Source organism: Anopheles arabiensis, chromosome X (assembly GCF_016920715.1).
Source record: "Anopheles arabiensis isolate DONGOLA chromosome X, AaraD3, whole genome shotgun sequence".
Taxonomy (NCBI): Eukaryota; Metazoa; Arthropoda; class Insecta; order Diptera; family Culicidae; genus Anopheles; species Anopheles arabiensis.
The window spans coordinates 9,795,369-9,822,947 of NC_053519.1; the positions used below are offsets into that span (position 1 = coordinate 9,795,369).

At 48.3% G+C, this 27,579-nt stretch overlaps 1 protein-coding gene across 1 annotated transcript; it reads right to left on the reverse strand.

The window, feature by feature from the left end:
• Window positions 1-7,085: 7,085 nt before the first annotated feature.
• LOC120906509 (pupal cuticle protein 27) lies at window positions 7,086-12,985 on the reverse strand. The gene is made up of 4 exons (XM_040318240.1): window positions 12,814-12,985; window positions 12,426-12,600; window positions 7,942-8,197; window positions 7,086-7,851 (listed from the first exon to the last, which is right to left on the reverse strand). Exons 2-4 carry the CDS (start codon window positions 12,435-12,437, stop codon window positions 7,454-7,456), a joined length of 666 nt encoding a protein of 221 aa, XP_040174174.1. The 5' UTR covers window positions 12,438-12,600; window positions 12,814-12,985; the 3' UTR covers window positions 7,086-7,453.
• Window positions 12,986-27,579: the final 14,594 nt, after the last annotated feature.

Below are 27,579 nucleotides of genomic sequence, written 5' to 3' on the forward strand. Positions count from 1 at the left end.
ATGAGATTATTGACAGCGTCAGTCTTCGACAATTTGACGAGAGCCAACTTGTACCGATGTCATGCATTAAAACGCTATAAAGTTCCACAAAGTTCGGCACATCATCTTAAAAAGCCTTCAATTTCCATCATGAACCATACACATCAGGCAAACCAGCCACAAGGTTCCAAAAAGTACCGAGTGCTTGTTAACGCCATAACACCATAGTTCCGCAAAGTACCGACTATCTCTTAATCTGCTACAAAGTACGACATCGGCACGATTTTTTGTTAAACAGCCTCAAATCAGCTATAAAGTGCGAGCTGGCTATTTGGGTAGGAACCATACCACCATTATAAGTACAACGAATCAGTCATAAAAATATGTATTTTTTCGTTAATTTGATGTGTTTAATGGTAAAAATGGTTGTGATTGCGAAGATGAAACATATTCCAATTGCTGTGTGCTAAAATATTCAGAAATTCTCTCTCTCTCTCTCTCTCTCTCTCTCTCTCTCTTTCTCTCTGCCTCTGCCTCTCTTTTAGCTTTCTAGGTAAAATATACAAACACACAACAACCCTCAAATTGGGTATAATTTTGATAACCTTATTAATCTCGCCTTAACAAGCCACAATAAGGTTATGGCACCTATAGCACCTTTTCTCGAAACTGTCATGACTATGAAGATAAAGCTGTTATCTGAGTCTGATATCTAATAAAGACGATTGTTATAGACGTCTCAAGTTTCGTTCAATAGTTCTTTCGTTGAGCCTTAACATTGCTGTCAAATTGTTTTGTTAATGCACTAGTTTTTCAAATCGAACCCTTACGTGAAGCACAAGACACATTACAAAACTGTTCAGCCGATGTATTTTTTTTTTTTTTATGACCTTTGCTATCAGAGCAACCGGTTCTAAAATGTATCTATGCTTCCTGTGCATGTTGTAAGTACCACACTATTAACTGTAAATAAATGTAACGATCTATTGCTTATGTTGCACTGCTAGCAATTAGTATGCTTTGATTTTATTCACGGAAAGCTGTTAGACGACTGCTCAACTTCTAGAGCGATTGTACAAGCCCCATTGACCCTTGGCTAGAAAGGATGTCAGCGTTTTAAAATACGGTAACCAAATCCTGTCCGGTCCAATCAAAGAAAAAGTGTCTAGGAAACAGTTTAAATATTTGGAAAATCCATTACAACCACCCACTTCACACTAGTCTATTCCTACTTAAGATGTAAATGTGTGTGTGTGGTACGTCAAGATATTAGACTGAGCTGAATTGAACGTCGATGTCTTGATACTTTTGTCGAGCGATCATGGAAAAGGTTTGTACACAGCTAAGTGTTGATGCAATCTTTTATGCTTCGTTTCGAAACCATGCTGCATTAAGCTTTTGCAAGGTCAAACAAGATTAACGGAGTGTTTTTTTTTTATAATTAAACACAAACCAAACAAGAACCGGTCAAGCACCTGTCACCTCCTTAAAAGGATCCGCTGCCCGCCCCTGATTAGCTGCAACCAGTGTTACTCGAACTCGTTCCGTTCTCCTCCTAACCGTTAAAACCGGCCCGAGGGCCGCTGGGAGAAAGGTAACCCATTTCTCACTCGCCTTGACTCATTTCCGCGACCGGGCAGGCTTATTATTTCACCCTCCCACCCCGCTGGATCTCTGTTTTTTTTTTTGTAGTTGCCTTGCTTTGCTTTCACCACTTGCTATGCTTATACCTTTTCTGCCACACCCCAGACCAGTAACCAGGGTGACTGGGGCCGGTGACCTTGGAAAGGGAAACGCGGACAACAAATGATTGGCCTTGCCCGTTTTCAGTACTCCCCCCAAATTTTACACCTCCCTAAAACGGCTCCCAAAAAAGAAGAAGAAGAAGAAGAAGAAGAAGAAACACAAGGCACAAGGTGACGGGAAGGCGCGTTCGATACGCGAGATCGCTGTACGGCGTGCAAACAAATATCCCACACCCACAACGCCTTTTCCCTTTCATTTTCTGGAGATTTCTTCTCTCGCCCTTTTTTGTTTTCTTTCCCTGTTTTTTTTTTTTCTTCTTTGGTTCGCATCTGCTCACAGCATTTACCTTCTCGCAGCACGAACGCGCCCGAAAGTTATGCCATACGCTTCCAGCCGCCCTTCTTGTTAATGCGAAATGGAAAATTCTTTTCACTTTTCAGATGCCACCTCCACTGGCCCGCAGCACCAGACAGATGAATTAATGGACGTATGGGGCGAACGTGTGCACGTGTGTCGTGCGAGAGGATGTTTTTTTTTTTTGCTTTCCCTCTTGTTAAAACCTTTTGTTTTAAAGCAACACGTTCGCATAAAAACCGTTTCGCACCGGTCCAGGACAGAGCTTTAATCTTACCTCAGTGCGCTATGTGCGCTGTGCGCGTGTATGTGTGTGTGTGTGTGGTGAGAAGGATAGACAATGCTTGCTTTCCCTCGCATCCCTTCCCCCGCACCCCGTCTCGGTTTTGTTATGTTTCAAAGCATTTGTTTTACGGTGCTCTTATTTTCGCACACGAGCGTTCGGTGTTTTGGTTGGATCGCTTGCGAAACCCTATGCTGTTGCTCATTTCCCTTCGTTTTTTTTTCTTTCGCTGTAATAGTCCTTTTACAAACACACACACACGTACTTACTTTTTCCAAATAAAAAAGGGGTGGTCGGGAAGGGTGGTCCTTTTTGCTATAAATTCCGGCTTATCGAAATTACATTTGTTACGCCTTACAATGGGCGGATGGGCTCAGTAAACAAGATTCGCCTCGTTTTGCATGTATTTTTTGTTATTATTATTTTCATTGCATCCCGTTTTTCGGTTGCTTTCTTTCCCCTACCGCCCCCCCCTCCCCCCCTCCACATCAGTGTATTTTCGTATGAGCTCCTGCCCTGCCTGCCTGCTACGGGGCCCGTTCGCGTAATTCTGTGAAAATTTTCCAAAGCTACACTCCTTCTTTTCTTTTTTTTTTTTTTTGTTGCTATTGCTGTCGGTGTACGACGCTCGGTGCAAAAATAAATAGATCGCATCCTTCTTCCCGGGCGCTGGGGCTTTTCTATGCGGGGGGCTTCCGCTCCACTTTTGCCCTTGTTTGCAGGTTCTACTGTACGGTAAAATGGAGCCGCTGCTGCTGCTGCTGCTGGTGAAGCTGTAAAGAGATTCAAAGCTCGGGAAGCCTTTCGATTGTTTACCGTTCACGGTTCACGAATCATTCGTTCGCAGCGGCAAGGGCAGGAAAGCAGAACGCACCAAGCGGTAGGGAGCGCCATAATTTATATCTACAGCAAAGGAAGAGCGAATGAACTAGCAAAAAAACAAAATCACACACATACAGAGCTCTCGACTGCACGTACAGGGCCGATGTGTACTTACCGCACGGTACGAACTGGTACGAAAGTCTATATTTACACTCGACCTAGCTCGTTTCACAACCGGGAGTGCGTACACAAGGGCGGAGCAGCAGAAAAGCTATCTCTTCATCGGCTTTACCGGCCACCCCGACGATAGTAGCGAATCACCGCGGCAACCGAGTGCGCTCGGAAGACGAGAATAATGTCAGCTGGGTTTTGCGTTACGCGTCCTTGCGTCCTGCTCGGCCCGCGCAACGAAACTGGACAAATGTCAGCCGGCACGAGCGCCAAGGGTGTTTGCTTGCACCTCGCCCCCAAAGGCGTTTTCCCATCAGCCTAAATGTCACTTTACAACCATTTGAAGGCCACCCAGAGTTGAACCAAAAAACAACAACCACAACAACAATAAAAACTAAAACAAAAGCACAAAAGAACGAAACATGCGAAACTCGATCAACCCCGGAGTACGTATTTATTTCCATCTTCCTGTTCTGCCTGTTGCTAAGTGGATTGCGAAGACTGGGGAGAAGGACCCGAATTTGGTCATTCTGAGTGAGTTCCGGTACGGGAGACTGAAGTAAAAACAACAGGCGAGCAGTGGGGCGCACCGTCGAACATGCACTAATCGTGCGGCAAAAGATGGTGGATTAAAATTCGCTCCACAAACGAGACAATCGTACAACCAAGAGACAATAACGAACAGGAACCTTCCGCAGCCCAAGCACTCCAACGCCCGGTGCCCCTTTCCGCCTGGGACGTGCTCAAGAGAGAGAGAGAGAGAGAGAGAGAGAGAGAATGGGACAGAAACAGGCAGCGAAATGTGCCTGCTCAATTGGCACGTTTCACGGATTTGCCACGCCACAGCCGATAACAACACAATTTGACTTGTTGATATCCTGGGGACGGGGGGCGAGTGGGGGGGGGGCGTTTTATTTGACCCCCGTTTGGCCAGTGCCACAATGGGCATTTGCCGGGATGAAATTCAAAAAATCAACTTTGTAATAGGGCAATTCCAAATAATAGGTTTTAGTACTAAGGGTTAAACTAAGAAAAATACCAAATATGAGCTCTTTATCTTTTGTGGTTCTCTAGAAAAGACCTCTCAAAGTCGAGACTTGTTAAAAAAACGCAGAAAATTTTCACTTTTTTGGAAAACTTTGAACCTTTGTAACTTTTTCAACTATGAACCGATTTTGATAAGTTTAGACATTTTAAAAAGGATATTTAGTCAGCTTTATAAATACATTAAAGATTTTGAGTTAAACTAATTTTATGCAAAAATATACGATAATAACTGAAAAATCTTCCCGAAATTTTTTATCATTTTAATTTTTGACTTGATGCCATTATGGAAGTGGCGAAGAGTATCGTTGTTTCATATATGTCACATAATATTATAATATATATACTATCAATCTGTCAAGAAATATTCTGCGAAAGTTTGCGAACGCGAATTTTATTGAAGTTTTTTCACATCAACTTTTTCTAAAAACAGACACATGCGTAACTAGGCAGCTCCATAGGTGTCTAGTGTAGCGCATTTAGTGTATTCTACAAAAATATATTCTACTTGCTTTTAATCACTTTTAATATCCATTACGAAGCTGTGTATCTTAGTTTCAGCTCATGTACTTATCTAATATGTAAATTTCTATTCTAACCTAACTTTATCATTCAATATAATGAAGCAAATCAGAACCAAAACCCTTTTGTTCCTGCTCCAGATTATAGACGGATGTAAGGAAAATAATTCTAACATTATGCGCATTACAGGAAAATGTTATGAATGCACCAGCATCTATTGGCGTTTTGGGAGAAGAAACTCCCAAAAGTCATGACAAACTAAATATAAGGATAGAGGGGAGTATGCTACAAATAATATTTTGCAAGAAAGAAAATGCATCCAGAAGGACATTTTGTATAATGAGCTGTATTCCTCTGATTTGGATAGTTGTAAACCCAAGAACATCGGATTTTCAGTTTTATTACCCCTTCTGAAGGCAGTACAGGACTTGGAAAAGTATTGGATGAATATTCAAAGACAAACAATATGGGCTGCTTTTCATTACGAATTTGAGAACTACTTTATTCCAATTTACCTGCTCTATCTAATTATTTAAATGCATTTATTCATGTCTTTAGAAATGTAAACTAGACGTCAGAAGCTTGTAATAGCATCCACCTAAGTTGTGTATGTACATTTTTAATATTCGTACTACCTGCGAGTAAAAGTGATGAGAATTAACTACAAAAGCAAAGATCCCTTAAAACACTATTTTATGAAGCGCCACCTGGTGGTATGGATGCGAACTACATATAAAATGTTATTTACTATCATAACACTTTACTACAAACGATAAAAACTAACAATTGCTGCAAAAATAATTTTATCCCGAAATTTGTTCTAAACTGCCCATTGTGGCAGTGGCACGGAACGGGACGGGACGAGCAACGGTGGGCAGCACAGCAGCATGCAAAATGGCAAGTACTGCAACGGAGCGCCCGCCGGCCTGTCAGCTGCTTGGCACGGTTGTGCACAATAATTGCATAACGCCCGGGCGCAGAACGCTGCTGGTCTTTTGTATGCAGCTTTTAGGGGTAGGCGGCGGGCTGCTCAAGAGCCACTGTTAAGCCGTTGAAAAGGAGCTGTTTTGAACAAGGCTAGTTTGTTGTGGTTTTTTTCTTGTTTTGTTTTATTTTTGTTTTTTTTTTTTAATTTATTTTCCCCCATTTCCCTCCGCCGGCAGCGTCCGGCAAAACCGTTCTCCTCGCCTTGTGGAGCATTCAATAAATTGAGGATAAAGCTGAAAAATCGTGCAGGTGCGTGGTGTGAGAGTGCGCCCAGGTTGAACTGTTGACACATGCCATTACCGCCACCTCCTCTACCCCTGCTCCCATGCGGCCAATCCACGCTTAATTGACAATCCCGTGAGCGAAGGGGAGGGTTGTGAAGACGACATCTTGGGCGCACTGTTCGAACCGTCCGCAATGGAGAGCCAGCCCCGGAACGGTATGCGGTTTGATAAATTAATTACCCGCCGCCAAAGTGCTCCCGGAACCACCCTCCCCACCGGTGCCAAGCGCGAGAATGTTGCAATGAATTAATTATAGCAAATACGCGACCATTCGCTTGCGTCCCTGTGCTTTACAAAGCGATAGGTTGCGGGCCGTGTGTACGTGTGGGCGTGTCAGTGGGGGTTCGTTGCTTGCTCCTGCCGTCGCACACAACACTGTCACCGAGCCCGGAGCGGTGCCAACAGTCGCCTGAAGGTGGTGGAATTTGCCGCGAGAAGCGGGTTTGTTTGGAGGTGTTTACTGTGTGCACAACCCGCTGGTTACGCCCGGCAGCAGATATTGATTCGTTGCTTTACTTCCCTCTGCTTTCTCGCCTTCCGGGGACTAATTTCGAGAACTAGCACAACCACAACAAAAACGACCCTCTTTCCCAAGGTGCCGAGAATCATCGTTCTTTCATTTTTTTTTTTCCTTTTTCGGCATTCCCATATTTTACCCGAAGCTCAGCTACGAAAGAAAATGAAGGCGTAGGACGCACACCTGGTGCAAACTCCACCATTCCGAGGCTCCAAGATTTATCGGTCCCGGGTGGCAATCGATTACCTATAGATGTTGAGGTTTTGCCTCCCTCCCCCCAAGTTCCAACACCCACATTCAAGAGGTTGAAATTGCCAACAGGGCGGACGAAAACCCCCTCGATACAATCATATTGCAAACACCTGTCGGACACGCGTTTTTCGATTTGGAAATAGAGGCTCATCTCTACCCGTTTTTATTGCGCCTGCTGTGCCCTGACCGTCCATTCATCTCTGCGGCCTTCTTTCCCTTCCTTTTTCCCACCCGACGTTCGGAGTTGGTCACTGCAACGGACGCGCTGAATCAAAACAAAACCATACAAATGGGAAGGCGATGGAGAAGAGTATTCACAGGGAAGACGTCACCGTGTCTATGACTTAGGATGTATTAGAGAGGTTGTTGCTTTCTGTTGTTGTTGTTGTTGTTGTTGTTGTTTTCTCTCAGTGAGAGTTGGCCATGTTGGACGGTCTGTTTGGATTTGGATTTGGATTGTCTGTGCCGGGGGTCTCAGGTCCGCCCGTCACCTTATCTGCCGGTGTAGCTCAGCGAGTACGAGCCGGTGTTGATGTCGACCTTCGCGTTCGGGTGCCAGATGTCGGCCCGGTGCTGAGGCACCGCCGGCTGCTGATAGTACTGCTGCTGCTGGTGCTGGGGCTGGGGCTGGAATCGGTGCTGCGGCTGGTAGCTGGCGGCCGGCTGCTCCGGTTGCGACGCCGCGTCGCGGTAGTACTGCTGCGGGGCCGGGCTGTACGCTACCGGTGCGGGGCGCGGCGCATTGTACGGCGCCGGTTTCGAGTTGTAGCGCGAGTCCTTGTAGTAGATGCTCGGGTCCTCCCGGTACTGGCCGTCGTCTTCCTCGTTCGGGCCGAGCGGCGGATAGTTGCTGTTGCTTAGCGTCGGCGGTGGCACGTTAATGTCCGTACCTGGAATTGGAAAGTTTGGGGGGGGGGGAGGGAGTTTTGATATAATTTCTCGGGAAAGACGCACAACTAGAGCATCTAGAGCACACTTACCCTGAGGCTCGAAACCGCGATTGCTCGCACCGTACTCGATCTCGCGCAGCTTGCCACCGTCGTCCACGTAGCCGTACTTGCCCTGCACCTCCCCGTTCGGGTACTTGGTCTCGATCTTGAACGTACCGTCCGCCGCCTCGTAGCCGTAGCTGTAGCTGCCGTCCTCGTTGTGTCGGTTGATCTGCTTCAGGATCGGCACCGGCGTGGTGTAGTCTCTCTGGGCCGCAATAATCGTCACTATCGCGGAGAGTAGTAACTGGCACGTGCAAAAATAGAAGAAGTCACAAAAAACATGCATATTACTAAACATTGCCTTTTCGGTGAAGAGGAGTACCAGAGCCCTGCGCACTTGTTCCGAAAACAAAAAGCCGGCCGGCCACACAGATTCCTGCCGGTTTTGGAGTGGCATGCAACTATAAAATTCCACATTTCACATTCCTGGAAAAAACCCCCCCGGTTCCTTCCAATATCCGAAACGAGACACTGCAAGACACACAAGTGGTATTGGATATTGCGAGTGCGCCCGGTTCGGTGCTAGAATATTTTTGCGAGCCAACATGTTGACACATCTTCCCGCAAAACCAGGCTAGTGCCTGCGGGTACCGACCCCCGCTTATTTACATACGAAGTGAAGAGTGAACCCCGGTCCGCAGCCCGGTGATCAGCCGGCCGGTTCTCGATCAGAAAATACTTTCCTACCATCCAAAAAAAAAAACAAAAAATACTTATTCGACCCGACGACAGCAATCTCATATCGAAGCGACCTGTGCCGGTGGCATTATTTTTACACAGAGCAACCAAACAAAAAACAATAAAAAAAACGAGGACACACGCCTGCCAGAGGGTTAGGTAACCGTGCCTTCGTTTGCAGAACGCTGGGGCTGAAGTCTCGCTGCTGGAGCACACGCAGAACCGTTCTTGCGTAATAGGCGTGAGCGGAGTGGGCGGCCACTGAAATTGGCTTTTCACTTCTGATCCTTTCTGCTGGGGAAGTCATCTGGTTAGGTATATTTATATACATTTTTTTGTTGTGTTACGGAGATTGGGAGGTTTTTCGTGCATGCTCCTTCAACCGATGGGACACATGCTGTAAGGAAATAGTTAGTACTAGTGGTGTACTCTCTGCAGAGCACTCACAACTCCGATCCTACTCCGGAAAATTTGGAACCACTAGTGCCGTCCGGAGTCGGAGTCATCCGGAGTCGTCCGGAGTCGTCTGGACACATCCGGAAACGTCCGGAGTCATCTGGAGTCATCCGGTGTTGGAGTCGTCCGGAGTCATCCGGAGGCTTCCGGAATCGTCCAGAGTCGTTTGAAGTTGTCCAAGGTCATCCTGAGTCATCTGGAGTCCTCCGGAGTTATCCAGAGTTGGAGTCAGCAGGAATTGCTAAGAACTGGAGTCGTCCGGAGTCGTCCGGAGTCATCTGAAGTCATCCGGAGTTGGAGTCGTCCCGAATCATCCGGAGGTTTCCAGAATCGCCCAGAATCGTTTGAAGTTGTCCGAGGTCATCCTGAGTCATCTGGAGCTCTCCGGAGTTATCCAGAGTCGTCCGGAGTCATCCGGAGTTGGAGTCAGCAGGAGTCGCCCAGAACTGGAGTCTTCTGAGCAGCTCCAGATGATTCCAAAAGGCCTCGGATAATGCTGGGCGTACTTACCTTCCGGATTCGATTCCATTTTTTTTTGTCGAATCGGAGCCGAGTACATTATTTTTCTTTACCAGAAACACTCTCAGTGGGAACACTCCGGGGACAGTTAATAAGTCCTGAAGCGCACACCGAAAGGTTCTTGTGAACCAGAATTGGTATTTAATTGAAAAATGTTAATTCTCGTAGATTAGCATGAAAATGTCGGCATCCAAAACCCAAAGCTTCACGGCCTTCCTCTTCCTTCTTCACATCGGGAAGGTTTTTTTTTATGACGCCCGTAAACCGGCGCACACCACCTGGATGGAAAATTAAAGGTAATTCCGCTTTCTGCAAAGCATGAGATTCCGCGGGCAAAGCAGGAGAAGCAGACGTACGGAAAGGAGGCTAGAACTCTTATTAGAAGCACTTGCACGTAAAAACATCCTTCCGAGAAGCTTCGCCACTCAGCGATGAGGCGAGAGTTTTTTGTTCCTTTTTCTTCTGCTGCTGCTGCTGCTGCTGACGGTGACACGGAGTTCAGCGACCGTCAGCGGCGAAATGCCATAATAGCTTAAACGTGCTAAAATTTTGTCAATTTACGCTCCTAATGATTTTAGTCCAAACCCCACCCACCCTGGGAGCTGCGTTGTAAAAGCTTCCACACGGATAGCTTCCAGTCTACTCACGGATCAATGGGGATTACCTGACTTGCTGTAACGCCTTCTTGGGTTGGGTTTCTCACACTCCCATGAAGAGAGTTGGCAGTTTCTTCAAGACATTTCCTGAGCCCCCTTATGAGATGGGTCGCCGGAACAATGCAGCTCCTTAACGAGGCATTATTCTGGATTCCAGAGAGCTTCTCGCTGGATGAACTACCGCCTCCCACAGGAGGACTGGCCGTGTGAGGATAAAGGGCTGATTCAGGAATTCATTCATACTTCTCTCTCTCTCTCCTTTTCTCTCCTCTGGCTGTCCGTAGTCCAAAACGAAAAGCTGCACAGGCACAGGTCTTCATCGCTCGCTTCAACACAACTGTTGACTTCTGAGACCAGTTGAAGCGTTGAGGCATTTCCCTTTCCCAAAAAAACACTAAAACAGCAACCAACGCAATTTAAGGGCCGATGGTGAGATACGGTCGCTCGCTTCATCGAACACACCATCGGCCGGGTGCAACGGATGAGCAATTTTTCGGTCCAACGACAACAGCAAAAAAATCGCGGCGGACATCATCCAAACCCCGGGCCGGCCTCCCTGGGTCCTATGGTAAATGAGTTGTGTAATAAAGCAGCAACAACAGCGGCACCGAAAAACAAAACCAGAGAAGCAGAAAAAAACTGCACCATTGAGCAAAACCCCATTAGGATGTATAATACATCTTGTCAGGGCGCATGCCCTCACACACAAATACACGGTCGCGCTACAGTGCTGTTACGGTGCCCCATACTGGGGCGCGTAGGCGCGTGGGTTGCAGGGGCACTTCCTTGTTTTGTCGCTCGCTCGAACTAGAGGTGTCGACCGGGCCGACGGGGTCTCGTGTGCGCGCGCCCCACTGTATAGAGATATTGCCTGCACGCCGTCACCCAAGCTAATGAATAAATAAATAAATTATGAGCGTGCGCCTCTCCACCAGTCCCCAGATCATCGCGCCAGATTGTCTATAAATCATGTGTGCGTGTGTCTCTTTCTCTCTTCGCCTTTCCCCACCTTTCACACTGTCCCTTATGGGTGAAGTTGCGACTGTTACCCATCCGGCTGCGGATTATTACGCGCCGATGACGGCTAAAACTAAACCCAATGCGTGTGTTGGTGTGTGCTTCTTGCTCCAAAATTATATCCTAACGCCGACGCACCACCAACGCCACATGCGACCTTGAGGATTCCTGATTGCTTGGTGAACGGTGAAAGGCGGCGTTCAATCTGAAGATATTAACCTTTTGCCCGAACTTCGGTCCCATTACGTGAGTGCGTTACGTTTTGGGATAGGTCCTGCCGTTTTTTTGCGGTTTGTTTGTTTGTTGAAAAGTCATTTCCTGTCCCCACATGCACAGCGCTGCTCCAGGTAGGCAAGTGTTACCCGAAACTCTTCGGCAGGAACTGAAGCTTAATTGCCGACCAACACCAACATTCTGTCCTAAATGTGTGTGTGTGTGTGTGTGTGTGTGTTTTTTTTTCTTCCTTTTCCACCAACTGATGAGCCTGGGTGTGCATCAAAATGTCATTAGCAAACCCATGCCGGAAACATCGGACAAAGTCCCCAAGACTAACCACCAGCCCAAGCTGGACTCCGGGTTGGCTGGATTCCCTGGAAGCGAGTTTTGCGCCGCCCGGAAAGCAGTACTACAGTTACAATGTCCATATTCGTCTTCGGACGCGTCTTCTTGGTACAAATCTCGGGAAAGTTATCGCTCTGGGACGAACTTCGATAGTGATCCGAGCAAGAGGAGAGCTGCAACAACCGAAACCGTCAGTAATGACAGAATGCGGTAATGCGAGTCTGGCTGTCTCTGATGGGTATGAGAGGGGGGAATGGGATGATAAAACCAGAACAGAAGGAAAGCATTGCCTTGTTGAATGCTCTGAAAGCTAACTTGAGGTTGGTGAGAAATTCGATCCGGTTTTTTCTTTGCTGTCTTCTGTCTTCTACTTCGCTGCGCAGGGATCGAATTTAACCCAGAACTCCTACGGACTTGTTATGGAGCGCTTAGACACTTGGTACACAGTGGCGCACTGATTGATTTTACACACACACACACACACGCACAAACACACACGAGAACCTTGGAACAACTCCAGGTTGGATTCACACTGCAGCAACCCTTTTCGGTGTCTTTGGAGCAAAAACTCCGAGATCCACTTACCAGAGACTTCATTTTTGGTTGATTGTCTTGTGAGCCTTTTGTTGAGTTTGAGCGAGGGACCCTCCGCTTAAGCTGCGCTTGGCTGTGGTGGTTGGCGCTGCTGTTCGTGCGACTACCCAGTGCCGGTGGGTCGAAGAGCTTGCTGTTGGCTGTGTGGCTGCGTCGATGACCTGACCTGTCGAGGCACCCCGGGCACGTTTTGCACAAGGTCACGCAGCGATACCGAAGGAAGATGAAGGTGAATAAAGAGGTAGTATCAGAGAAACTGGAAGTATCGAACACACACTCAAACACACGCACATAAACACACAAACACACACACATACAGAGCACACAAATATACACTGATTTAAGCGACAAAAAGCACGCGGTGGCGTCGCTGTCGTACCTTCACCGCAGCACTAAGGCGAGTACCCTGTACGGATGTCGCGGACCAAAACTCAAGCTGCAAAATTGGACTGATCCCTGCGCGGTTGGTTTCCTCTCTTGACGTGTGCGGTCCGCTCAGATCGCAACCGCTGCTCGCAAAGGTTTGTTTGTAAACAGATCGTACGCAAATACGCCCCGTGCGCTTATATATAGACAGTGGCCCGTTCCGCCGGCCACACACACACACTCGCACACCTGTTTCACTCGCCACAAACCCTCACCCCCCTCTCCTTCCCTTGGGCACAGTGGTACTCTTTTCGCGTGCGTGTATGCCTCGAATAGCCCCAGTGTGTGGCGTTGGTTGGAGCGAAAACGAGTCGTGCAGACATGCCCTGGCCTACTGTCCCTGTCGCACACCTGCTAGTCGCTCTGCCCCGCTCTGCCAACAAAGGCACAGTTATCGGAGGGGAGTGGGAAGAAGGAGGGAGGAGGAGGGGAAGCTAGTTAGTCGCTTGGGCTTGGGACCCCTTTCCATGCAACTCAACACCTTACCGACTCTGTTTTTTTTTTCGTATAGTGCTTGTAGTCCTTTCTCTTCTTACACGCAGCGTGTGCCTGATACCGGACGGCCGTTACGTTTTGTGTCTCGCTCAGTATGTGTATGTGTCAGTGTGTGTGTGTGTGTGTGTGGTCTGTGGACCCAGCCAAGCCGCTCCTTTCGACCGTAGACGGAAGTAAGTGCAGTTCTTGCCAATTGGAATCCGTTCGCGTCGGCGGTAGCAATTACTGGGGCAACGGTGCACGCGCGCTCCATCTCGCAACCTGCCCGCAAAAGCGCGCGCTCCGGTTGGCTGCGCCAAAAAATCGGCCCGAAAACGCAGCCGGCGCATCACAACATGACAGGTAGGGCTCGAAGGCGATCTAATCAGCCGTGACCGGTTGGCGATGAGTGCCGTCCAAGCCAGGGCAGTGCTGTCATCGGACGAAGGCTTTCGACCGGCCCAATCGCTCAACTTTTCCATTGCATTTCACAGAATTGAATAGACCTTCTTCTCTTGCCTAACAATGAGATGCAAGGGTGTGAAGTTGTTGGAGCGAGACATTGCAGAATTAATGGGGTCCGCGCGGTTTCTTCGTCACATTCTCCTTCACGGTGTGTCATCCAGCTGGAGATGTAATGTCGTCGGTATTTCCCAAACTTTGATTCCCGTTCGGCGCTGCCAACATCTTCACTCGCGGCCTCTGCACGGTACAGCGTACTAGAGCAAAGCATCGGCGACAGGTTTGACCCGGCCACGGACAATTACTTTACACCCAGGTCGAAGCGGACGAATGTTTGATTGATGATCGTCCGACAGTCAGGATTGCACTATAATCAGGCCTGCCCAGAGCTGCCAACTGCCAACTGGACATCAAGATGATTGAAGGCCTCTCATCGCAAGGATTCATTCATTCACTTCTCCAGCAACAGCAGCAGCAGCAACATTGCCCTACATCGCGCAAAGCATTCTGTTTCCGGCGGGCGCCACAATTTGCGCTGCCATACCAATAACGAGCGTCATCGGCATTCGCGCGCGCCGTGTGTGTGTGTGATTGAAGTTGCATTCCGAGTGGTTCCACTTTAGAAGGGTCGCCATGGTCCTAGAACGTTCTAAAAAGCTACAGCGGACGGCACACCGTTCTGGAGCGTTGCTCGGCTGTTGCCTGGCATGTTACCTAGACCATGACCACACCCTTAACTACTAGCTCGCAGCTCGCTTGTGGTAGTACCACTCCACCACCAACACCTTCGACGTCTTTCGTGGCTGGTGCGGGCGGATTCGAACGTTCCGCAATCACATTCTTCCGCCTCGCACGACCGGGCCAGCTGCAGCTGGCTGCAGTTTGACTCCCTCCACCGCTCCACTGTGGCCTGAACATCGATACATAATCAAAAAGGCACAAAGTGCAACCCGACACACACACACACGTGGACTCGCGTGTTGCCTTTTCGGAAACGGCTGCGTAGGCTCGCGTGTTGTCAACACAGCGACAAGGGCTTGTTTGCGCTGCCTGGCCGGAAGAAAACGCTACCAGCAACGAGGTCACCCAACAACAACAACAACAACAACAACAGCTCCCAGATTGTAAACCGCCCAACGCGTCAACAGCGCCCGCATGCCGCAGGACCCTTCACGATTGGCGTGCGATTTGGATATTCAGCTTTATCGGTGATGTGGTTTTTGTTCCCCCGACGACACAGCGCCCGCAAATACCGAGAAACAATTGTCAATCTTCATTACGCAAACATTGCTTTACTCTTTCGTCGTACTGGCGGGGCGCTACACCTCGTCCTGTCAAAAGCATTCTCGAGGCAGAACAACAAAAAAAATCGCAAGTTCGCCGATAAAACCAAGCCTCACAATCAAAGCGTTAATTCTCTATCTTTCTCCATCCTCCATCGGTTTGCGTGCTGTGAAGTGGAAACAGATATGCCGAAGAATTGCTGCAAAAACTTTCCACACAAAAAAACCCATTGAATTTTGGAGCTTCAACCTATGGCGGTACCTCCGTTTTTTTCCCCCGCAGAGATCCCGAGACGGATGCATTGGACTTTCTGATTATGCCGAAAAGCCGAGGAAACTGGAAAAAGGAATTATCCGCTTCGCTTTTCCGCCTGTGTCCATAACCGATGGGGACAAAGTTTGACCCCCGGACCGTACCACCCTTCCGCAGTCGAGCCGTGTCCGTTCTTTAAAAAGTTAACTCTTCGCTTTCCTAATTAGTGAAACGAGGAGCCTGCGTTCTTGGGCACAACCAGGGGTTTGCTTTCAAAAAGTCCACATTATTGAAAAGAAATCGCAAAAAGGGACGCTTTCCGGTGAAGATTCCTGGGAAGATCTCCGTAACGCAGCGAGGGCAGTGCGGTGAGTCGGAATCGGACCTTTTTTCCCCATCTCCAAGTGCGGCAATCGGACGAATTCCGGGAAGCGGCAAGTTCACTCGTCCGGAAATCCGATAAAGCTCACCGGTGACCCGCGTGCCCAACATCCGTCTGGATAGCTCCTAGAGTGCGTTTTTTGGATAACTGTGAGGATCTACCGCACTGGACTTCAGAATCTTGCCGATTGCAGCAGCCGGGTTATGGTGCACGCGTGGAGGAGCTGGAGCTAGTAGGACATTGGAGACGACAACTAGACACACACACACACACACATAGACATGTAGGTCAGACCATGTATTGTCGTACCCCGGGAGGGGGTCAAAGGTTTGGCTGGAGACGATTGAATGGCGACTGTGGGAAGAGCAAGTCCTCGAGCAAAACCCCCGGACCGGAGCTGGATTCCATTTGCAGCGGCCATTTCTCGACAACGGTCTATTGTTCCACCGTTTTCAATGCATATTATTCAAATGCTATGCATGATGTCGGTCGAGTCGTACTGCAGTACCGTGCGTGTGTGTGTCTGTGTACTGCACCCGTTCCGCCCCAGTGGAAAGAACTGCCGCCACGCTCCGCCGTTGCTCCTGCCCAGCATTCGTGCCCTGTTAAACAAATTGCAAACTATCATCCTGATGTGCCCCAGCTCAGGCCCTCATCCCTTGGTCGCGCTAGACCACGTGGTTGAGGTCAACGCCGAACGCCAAAGGCAATGGCCTCGGACAGCCCCAAAGCCCTGATCTGCCCTTTCCAGATCCTTCCGTTCTATGGTCGGGCTCTAAACATGGGAAGGCCCCCTTGGAAACGCTCTTGTGTGTGTGTGTGTGCACAGTAGCACAAACGAGATAAGTTGACAGGATTTCGACAGCACCAGAGGTTTGGACAGCATCAGCCAAGCTATCTTCCGTCACACTTATGGTCCTGTGCCACCACCACCACCAGGACATTCAGAGGACGCCACTCCAATAGTGTGCGCGCTCGTTCTTCACTTTCTGACATGATGGCACATCGGAGTGCTTCATCGGTTCACGATTTCCACGGCACAGCATTGCCGATGACAGTGAGAACCCCCCGTCGGTATCCACCTGCTCCGCACTCCTCTCCAAAACTTCACCACGCATCATAGCCGCTCAAACAACCGTCGCAGGATGTGAGTGCGACGGAAGTCACCATTACCACGCGTTGCCCAAACCGCTTCGGGACAGCACCGGGCGCGACAAGCGTAGAATATAAAGTTGTTGGCCCCCGCCTCGATGGAACAGCGAGTTGTTTGGCAGCAGCACACTGACACACACACACACACACACACACACACACACACACACACACACACACACACACACACACACATTCAGCATAAGTCAAACAGCTCAATACAAACACAGACACACGGAAACAGTGGTAGAACACAGAATCAGCAGTAGCAGCAGCAGCCACGTTCTTGGCACGGGATGTGGAAGGATTACGTGGCGCTATTTATATTATTTTTGTACTCTCGTAATCTCGCTCCGTATGCATTAAGGGAGCAGTTTTGTTGATGTTGTTTTTTGCTATCTCTCTCTCTCTCTCTCTCTCTCTCTCTCTTTGTTGGAAGTTGGAAAAAGGGGGGAAGCAAAGAGATGAAGGATCGTTGGCATCGCTTTCCATTCCCGCTTTCGCCCGCGGAACGATAAACATGGCTTTAATCCGGGACCGCACGGGCTGTTGCCGAAGGGCCGGCTTGGCGTAAAAATATTGTCAACAATATAGACTGACAAATAGCAAAAAAAAAAACACAGGACATGGAGGGAGAGTGAAAACAGCGCGAAAATGGGAAAAAAACATATCATACAAACAAAAGCACAACGCTCAGCCCACGGAATGGGGAAATCATGCTACGGCAACTGGAAGCAACATGGGCATGATAGGGTCGTTTGCCCAAAATATCCGCTAACAATGTACTGTACACGGTTTGTGTTCTTGTAGGCGCAAAAATGCATTTTAACTACCTAACTACTAAACTTGAACGAATAATTGGGCTAACGTTTTTGGAACAGCTCCAACAGTGTAACTCGTCTTAGGTACTGCATTGCATATCTTGCAATATCAATGTGTGGGAAGTTGCTGCATCGCATTTCTTGCAATATCAATGTGTGGGAAGTTGCAATATAATAATGGCAGCTTCCAAACCTGCTATCTGCTCATTTTGTCCTATGATGGGATATATACATATATATTTTGACTCTCATCGAAAAACTTGCTGTGCTGTAGGATGTCAAATGTTAGAATTCCACTTTCACGAATCTTGAAATTTTTCTGATTTGGCAAAACTGGATGATTTACTTGAAGGAGAATCTTAAATTTAAATTTATGTTTACATGCATAACATAACTTAAACTAAAAGCTCACAAGGTATTGTAGAATCGATTGCAATCAATAGAACGACAACCTTTTCTGGTGCGTTCCGTAGGTATTGCTTTGGTCCCATTTGGGCCCCGTGTTCCTCGTTCCAACTGCTACCGACGAACCGACCAAACACCGTGCGCCGACGGGAAGTCCTCCACACTAGTGGTGTGGTTTCTGGAGAGCATCTACGACTCCGATCCAGCTCCTATGGTAAGTTTATTCCGACTCTGGATAAATCGGAATAACTAGTTCCGCCCATAGTCGGAACAACCGAGAGTTGGAGTCGACCAGAGCCTGAGTCTTCTAGAGTCATCATAGTCATCCGGAGTCTGGAGTCGTCCGGAAATCCCGAATTTAAGTCGCCCAGAGTTGGGGAATGTATGGAATTGTCTGGAGTCAGTCAGAGTCGGCCGGAGGCATTTCATTTTCCTTTTTACGCGTGCACTTCTTAAACTTTCTAGGAATAGCGGTTTAAATTGACCGGAGACAGAAGAAGACGGAGTCGGAGCTGGAAATAAGATGCCTGACCAAAACACCTCCTGTTAACTCCGAATGGCCCCGTCCCTGGCCAATTCCAGACTAATTTGGACACCTCCGGATGACTCGGGACGGCTCCAAACATCTTCAGATGACTCGGGACAACTCCAAACGACTCCAGATGACTCCAGACGATTTCGGACGGCTCCTGACAATTCCAAACGACTCCGAATAATGCTGGACGGTGCCGACCTTCGGAGTCGGCTCCGGATTTTTGCCAACTTTACCCATCACTACTCCACACACTGTACCAGAAGCGTTTGGCAGGAAGTGGCGCCCGCTGCGCCTCGGTTAGCATCTTGCTCGCCCGAGTTGACAGACAATTGTTGGCAGTTTCATGAATAAATTTACGACCCTCCGCCCTAAACCCGTTCCCTGCGCGCTAGTGGAAAGGATCAACAACACCGATGCAAGGTAGCGAACCCGCACACACACACACACCCACGTGGCGCAGGAATTGGTAGCGTTTGTGGCATCCCCAAAAATTCACACAAAAAATTTATAGAAAAATAAAACACAAAACCAGAAGTGCATCAACTGCACAACTACGTACCACCGTTGCAGCACGCTGTGGGTTTGTGTTTAATGGAAATTTATTGCTCGCCATTTATTTTTCCAACTGCTGCTGGTCGCGTTTCCCCCCACACTGCGTTGGTGTGCTGCGTTTTTCGCACCAGTTTTTGCCGTCGTCGTTGTTGTTCTCCAGCGCGACACAGCAAATGGTCGCTGCAATCATCCTTTTCCGCGCACAGGTGCGCACACAAAACCACCACTCGAGCGCTAACCGAGGCCGGGATGGGGCCTGGGCGGTGCGCACCCCACAACCTGGAAGGATGCCAGTGTGAAAGAAATGGAGAAAGTGCACGCCGCGGCTCACTGAAGCTGCTCAAAATTTTAACAATGGCAGTGCCCCATGTGCCGAGTGTCCCATCGCGAAGTGTCCTGCATATTTAATTCCCTTTCCCCGTGAACCTTTGCCCAGAGTGTGAGAAAGAGAAGGCGAGGAGCGGGGGGTGGGAGTGGGAGGAAGAGAGCTACGCGTGATGATGATTATCAAACAACGTGCTCCGGATGTAGGACTTGCCGACGCCAGCCCAAGCCCCAACCCCGTTTGCCGTCATTGCAGGTGCGATGCGCTTTGCCGGTGAAAATTTGGAATGCAAAAGTCGGAACAGCAATGCAATGCAGAGCTACCTGCCAATATGCTATGTATGTGCGGCATGCTGCATACACCGGACAGTGCCATACCTCGTGATCGGTAAATAAACACCACCGCAAAACAGCAACGGTCACACTTCATTACTTAGATTTTAGGGCTTTTGGGGCGGCAGCGCGGGACCAGGTAGCGGGAGGAGTGGACAGTTTTATAATTGCTCCGTGCGGCCGTTACCTAATCGATCGAATTACCGATACCCGACCGTGGTTCGACTGGATAGAAAGCGACGAATCTGGGGAGGCCCTGCCGTGCGTGACAGCATCGCTGTTTTTTTGATGGATTTTGCCGGGCATAATGTTTTCGGTTTGTTCGATTTCACTGACACACACACACACACACAACCACACACGGTTTGGTAGGCTTTTTCGGACCACTTTCGGTGTTTTCGGTCGAAAACAAAAACGAAAAATAAAAGACAGAAGACATAGCAAGAGCTCCGTTTAATTAAGAGTTGCGAAAAAAACGATTCAATTTTTCGCAAATTTGCGCTATTGGGATGCTCCAGTTTTCTCTTTTGACAGAGATAAAAAAAGTATTAGCACTACCAAAATGTTTTGTGTCATTTTTTTCTCGCCAAGTTCTACTTGATTTCTGATAATATGGAAACAATATGCCGAAAGCTGTCGTTTAGTAACAGTTTTTGCTAACAATGCTCTAGCATACTTGTCGGGAGTTATAGCTGGAGACGAACGATTCAGTATGCTACAAAAATTTGAGGATAGGCAACTAAGAGTCAAAGGCTAGACAAAGATCTTGCACAAAAACACGTTAAGTAGACAGTTGACAGTACCTCCGCTAGTCTTCTTCTTCTTTGGCACAACAACCGCTGTCGGTCAAGGCCTGACAGTACCCACTAGTGAAGTGAGCTTGGCTTTCAGTGACTTATAGTTACCGTAGCAGGGGCCACGGCCTATTCGGGGCCTGAACCCATGACGGGCATGTTGTTAAGTCGTTCGAGTTGACGACTGTACCACCAGACCGGCCCACCTCAGCTAGTCATACTATCGATTAAAAGCAATCAGAATGAATTGGGTCCTCTAGGAGCTGAAGCCGACGGACGACGAACGCTTTTTGTTCATTTTGTGACCTGTTCCGTTCTGTAAAACAGTTGCTGTGAGCAGCTCTACCAAACATGCTGCATTGCCAAGACATTGATCCTTCGAATAATTGTCTATTCTCATCGATGGAGCACGTTCTAGCCAGCAGCATCTCTAGCAACGATTAATTCAAGCTCTACTCTTGTTTTTTTTCTTTTCTTTTTTGCTAGGTCAAGACTAGGTTAGTTAGGCTTAGTTTTTCATGAATTATTTTGTTTATTTGTTAGTATTAAATTAGTTTTAAGTCTATTATATTTAGCCTTGATGGCGGATATTGTATTAAATAAATGAAATGAATGAAAATGAAATGAAGACATTGATTAATGCATAAATAAAGAGCCGTGGTTTTACAATCAAGTATCTAAACTTTATCATCAAACTGGGAAGAAGTTGAGTAAACGATGGAAAAATGTTATGAACCATTAATAAGTAATTTCTTTCCACTGAAAAAAACGAGTCAAATTTCAATCAAAAACACGACAAAACTTGTTGGAGCTCTAAATTGCAACAAAGCCATGTGTGGCTTCACACTCGCAAAGGACGCTGTCCACAGTGTTTAAACCAAACCCCCCAATCCGCACTCCATTACCAAATGTTCCAATACCAGAGTTGCACTCCAACGGGGGGGGGGGGTGTAAGGGTTTGCAGAGTCGGAGCGTAGCTGTCCCCCAGCCTTCCAGCTTGGGCACACGCTCTGGCCCACTTCGTACCCGTGGTCCTTACAGCCAAAAACGGTCCAAACCAATAATCATGTATGCAGTTTATGTACATGGAGAGCGCCTATTCACCTCTCCCCTCCTCCCTGTTTCCTGACCAATCGATCGGAATTATCTTGAGCAGCCGCCGCCGCCACCGCCGCCCGTGTATGGGTGAAATCGGTCGGATAAACGAAGTTATGAGACTGCCTGCAAAGCGTTTGAAATTTTTAAAGTAAACGAACAAAAAAACAACAACAACAGCACACAACATTCAATTGACGATAGCACTGGTTCGGGAGCGTTGGCACCAACGCCGCCCGATTCTGATCGAGCCGGGTGCATTGCCTTCTCATTACCGTGCGTCTGAAATTGCGCTGCCGTAACCGGGCGGCGCAAAAACTGGAATGCCACCTTACGTAAGGCGCTAGATCCAGCGCACTCTGGCGCAATTTTGCTTCAGTTGGTCGGTTGGTTTTGGGAGCATTTCTAGCATTTGGTCGGCTAACTCCTTACCTGGCAAGTCGTGCGGCAGCAACGCGCGGGGAAATGCAACTGTCGCTCGGCAAGACCCGAACGTTCAGGGAATTTGGCGACTTCAGGAAAACGCGTCACATATGTAGCAGTTGCTCCCCGGGGTTAGGGTGATACAAAATCCTGATGTTGAGGCATTTGAGGTACTGAGCGGAGTAACACCTACACCGGGACCGCTGGTAAGCTGATGTTCGGGCAAGATATAGTGCACGCTTATGCAATGAAACAACCAATGTCCAGAATATCCTGAATACGTCTGCGGCACGGCACTTGGTACTCTGCACTGCTTGCGCAACGCAGCTCAAGGCCGAACTTGCTGATGCGACCAGTCCACACCTGGACAGTGTCTAATTAAAAGCAAAACCTCCACCCCGCACCAGAAATCAGAGCAAGATCTTCACAGTCGGTAGGTTCTAGCTAGTCCACCCCTAAACGGGCTCTTGCTTGCCAAACCAGTCCATCTCAGAAGACACTCCGTGCGCGATAATTGACGCATGCGAGCTCGGTTCCTTTGCCGAGCTGTCGATTAATTATCTCGGTACCTCAACCAGCACCCGCTGCTGGTGTTCTGGGAGGGTTAGGAGCCCGCGATACGAAACCGCGTATCGCGCGGTTTGCCAATCGGAAAAGTCAACACGGAATCGTACTTGGAATGCAGCTACAGCGGCACAGGGAACCGCTCCGTGCGCTCTCCAGGTATGATTGAGAAGAATTGGCGGAAAAAAAACACACACAAACAGCAATCGTGCACCGCACAGCCTCTGGGCAAGGCCGTTCACCATGTGTGTGCAAGCGGTCAGGAAATTAGAGCAAGCGGTACCAATTTGCCTGGTCGCCTGTTTTTTGTCGTGCTGCATTATATTACGTGTGCATGCAGTCCAGGGTGCAGTGTGCAGCCAGAAGCGCATTAAAAGCAGCCACTTGGCCTTTGGAAAAGTGGGCGAGCAAACGAAAGAGAGACAACCAAAAACCAAACCCTTCGATTACACAGCGAAAGGCAAAAAAATAAGCTCGTAAAAGCTGGAACAACGGTGACAGCCGCTGCTGGAAAGCAGTCCAAGAATACCGAAAACAAAACCGAAAACGCAACACCGCCCAACGTGCGGGGCGAGAGCGCAAAACTTTCATTCATCGTGCCCGGGCACCACTCGAAATGCGCGCGAAATGCGTGTTTCCCCGACGCGCCCCACACAACCTGTTGACGGATGACGGCGATCTCGCGCACGCACGCGGAATGTGAATGTAGCTCACCTTGCACCTTGGAGGGGTGCGGAACGCTCGGTTCAGAGCGGGTCGGAGCGGAGCGACGAACACAAAGCAGCCGAAAAACTATAAACGGGTTTCGGATTTTTTTTTCTTTGTGTGTTGCTTTGTGCAGCATTTCTTCGGAGCACTAGCGGTATCTTTCGGCGTGAGTGACAGGTGAAGGTCAGGCAGAGAGTACGGTGCAATGATCCGCGCGCAGTGATCGCATGCGTGCCGTCTTACCGTGCGAACTTCGGACGGATGTCTCTGGGCACTGGAGGCAAACGGTTCCATGCTAGCCTCAAAACTGCACCATTCGGGTGAGAAATATGCTTTTGGGAGAAATTCTTCCACCAAGCCCCACCGTCTCTGTGAATCAGAATCTCTCGCAGGCTGCACAACGCCAGCTACGCTCACGTAACACACGGCCCAAAGGGCCTCGTGTTCAGCGAAAGGCCTGCTCCATAAAGGAAGCGATAAAGTGGGGAGGGAGCGACCAGTATGCATTTAATGACCATTCCTCATTGGTACCGCACTCGGTATGCTCGGCCGAGGCATTCGCGCGTGTATATGAATTTCTGCCTGGCCGACGAGCTGGCAACTAGCTGGCGGAACTATACGTATTTTTTTATGGCTGCTCGTGCACTGCCCGCCATAAAACTTCTGCTGGTTTAACATCAAACATCAATATCTGGCAAAGGATGGGCAATCTGTGGGCTATTACAACTTTACGATGGCCGTTTTATTGCACCGCACAGTACGACGCGACGCACTGCAATCGTCTACCAGCAAACGATTACAGCTTTTTGTTTTATTTCAAATTAATCAGATCGAATGCGCCAACTATGTATCATTAGACGCGTGTGCAACTACTACTTTGTAGCAAGTGTGTTAAAACATTGAACAGTAATACCGGAGGTACGTCGCCATATCTATTGAGTTCTATCGCTCACCACCACGGCACCGAAACCAACGGCTTTTAATGAGCTCAAGGATATTTGTAGCCACAAACACACACACACACATACACAGATACACATACAAACAAACAAAATGGAAACCGCTACACCATCATGATTAGCCCCCAGCATCCAAGTACGCGCGTGTAAGCGTTTCCTTGTTAAAGCCATCGATCAAGAACCACCGCCACAGAACGGCGTAGTTGCCGCTTTCCTGTTCAATACTGCTTCCCGTGGAAGGGGACGATCGGTAGCACCCCACCCTCGGCCTGCTCGTCAACCAGACCACTGGGCTCGCCCAGCCCCAACCTCCCCCTGGGGTGCGTTGAAAGTCGGTTTTCATTCTTTGCGCGTTTGCATAAAATGCTTCCTTTTTCTACCTCCATTTTTCTCTCTATGTATGTGTGTGTATGTGTGTGTGTGTGTTGGGTCACAAATTCCATTTGAGCTGCCGTACGAGGCACGCGCGAAGGGAAATGTACGCTGGAACTATCTTCGGGCAAGGTCGTGTCAGGGGTGGGCAACACACGAAACCGGTTCCCGCCAGAGCGATAGAGAGAGGCCGCTAATGCATAACGAACTGGCAGCAATCTAGTTCAGCATGAGCTACTTCCTTGCCGGCACCCCCCCCCCCCCCTCCCGTCCAGATACCAACCAATACAGCAAAGTTTGCGGCCGTTGTGCTGTTTTGGCCGCATTCGGTGCCGATTGCATACTCCAACAACACCGCCAATGACTCGATGACTTCAATCATCGTTTTACACGCCTCAGCCTACGGCACGCCAACCGACGGGACCTGATGGGAGGGCGAAAGCTGCCCGCTTCGGTTCCCATGCATGCTCCCCCTTCGCAGGCCTTTGCATTCGTCCCCAAATTGCCCCAATAAACAGGCATTAACCTCATAAACAATCCGTTTATGGGATTTTACAGCCCTCCCGAAAGCAGCAGACTCACTAATGACCCGCATATCGAAAGAAGAAGAAGAAGAAAATCTCCCAAAACCAGAAATGTCACAACTCGCACCTCATCCTGCGAAACCCCGCGGGGAGGGCCCCGAGGAAACCAAATGTCACCGCACGGGTCTTTGCGAAAGGCGGCGAATCATGTAACACGCGTGGTCCCGCGTGGTATGGTCCGAAAAAAAAATTTACTGAGTGACCGAGCTGAGGCAGCAAGAAGAAACCACAACCGAAATGAGCGTATAAAACGAACTGTTACGAACTGGAACAGCACGCCCAACCCGTTAATGGAATAGGACACACATGGTTGGGATCGAACGAAAGGCCCGCGGATTATAATAAGGTGACCGCTACGGCCAAGCGCAAAAGTCATTGTGCGATCGTTGGTAAGCTTCTCGGCGGCTGCCGCGTATCGTTTGCTTAGTTGGAGCGCTTATTTCCCATTCCCCGGTTTGGATTATCTTGTTTTCTTTGTTTTGTTTTTTTTTCGGAGGCCTGAGGGCGCACACCGAAACGGTATCAGTGTACAGGTGGACAGGAAACCCGTTCCCGTTCAAGGACGCACGTCAACCGAGGCGACTACCAAGCGCGTAAACTCACGATGACCCTGCCAAGAGGGGGGTTTTTTTTTTGTTCGAATTGATCGCAATGCTCGGAACAATCAACATTCCGTGGCTGGAACCGTTTTGGGAGGAATTGGGGAACTTGGACCTAACCGTACCTTGGATAACCTTGGAAGCCGAGAGCAGGTGCACGGTCCACCTTAGCGCGTTGGGCAGAGTTGCTTAGAAGAGCGTTTGCTCAGTGAAAGGTAGCAGCATGGCGCAACACAGGTCTGCCGAACCTTGTAAGGATGTAGTTTCAAGAACACTTTCTTGATTGCGACACTCACTGGTGGTCTCGCATGCCAATCAGATGGTCTCATGTCCAACACAGAGGCCATCACTGCCCATTCCAGTGAACATCCGACTATAGGCTCCTGTCGAAAAAGTCCAGCATTTTCCAAAATTTCCAAGATATTGATGCTTTAGGTTGAAACTAATTACAGTTGAGCTCAATGGCTCTGTTAAACACTATCGTGATCTAGTATAACAATTAAAATATCAAGATGTAGTTATTGATGCTATAACAAGATCCATAACCTTGTCCGTTCAGTATTCTTGTGGAACAAATACGTTGTGAGATAAGTAACTTTTACAACTCAGCATAATCCATCAATTCCGCAGCATTATGTCCATCAGATCTTGGAAATCGACGCTATTTCGAATCTTCAACTTATGTCCTCAAGACTTACAACACAAAGTTAGCAAATAAACTAGTTTGAAGTTTCCCTTTTCAAGAAGAATCTCGATCCTTTGTCGATACAGGGGTTTCAATGATATTATTGACATGTTCAACGAGTTGTTGATTCGTTCGAGCATATCATTGACTCTTTCAGCGAGATATTGAATTGTTCGGAATCAGGCGTAGACATGTTCGGCGATACTATAGAAATGTCACTTTCGTACCCTTTGGACTGCAGCTTGGATCTTTCCTATCAGAAGGTAAACAAACGGTTTTCGAATATGCTGGTTTTAACTAATATATCTATTAAAAAGCTTGAGGAATGGCTATTTGCTAATTTTAGGACATCTAAGAATGAAAAATAACACGCTTCGGCACAGGGTGTAAACAAAACAAACGAGATCTCAATAGTATCACCGAACATGTCAACGCCTGCTTCCGAACAGCTCAATATCTCGCTGAAAGAGTCAATTATATGCCCGAACGAATCAACAACTTTGCTGAACATGTCAATAATATCATTGAAAACCCTGTAAGATTGGTCTAATTTCTTGAAGATCAGGAATGTCAGTCCTTAACTGAACTTCACCAAGCTGCCGACGAAAATCGTTTCGATTATGTCATCTCGTGATTAACGCATCGTAGCAACACGGTGGTAATATTAAAAGCTCTCAAACTAAGGTTCTGTGAATTTATTATATATAACGCTCACTACAAGGCAGGCAGGTAGTATTTTTACACTCTTCCTCACCGCATACCAAAACGAAACGTACGAGCAAACAACCCAAAATCGTGAGCATAATTATCATGCAAATTTTTCTCGCCGTGCAACGCGCGCAATCCTAAATGTATGCAAGCACGATGCTCTCACGGGTAGTGCCGCCTCCCCTGAAACTATGCACCAAGCGTAACAAAATTACCTTTAGGTCGGACCCTGACGCTTTGAACACGCCAAAG

Coding starts and splice junctions, on each gene's coding strand:
- LOC120906509 (XM_040318240.1), bottom strand. Junction 7,852..7,941: donor TCGCGGTTTCGAGCCTCAGG/GTAAGTGTGCTC, acceptor TTCCAATTCCAG/GTACGGACATTAACGTGCCA.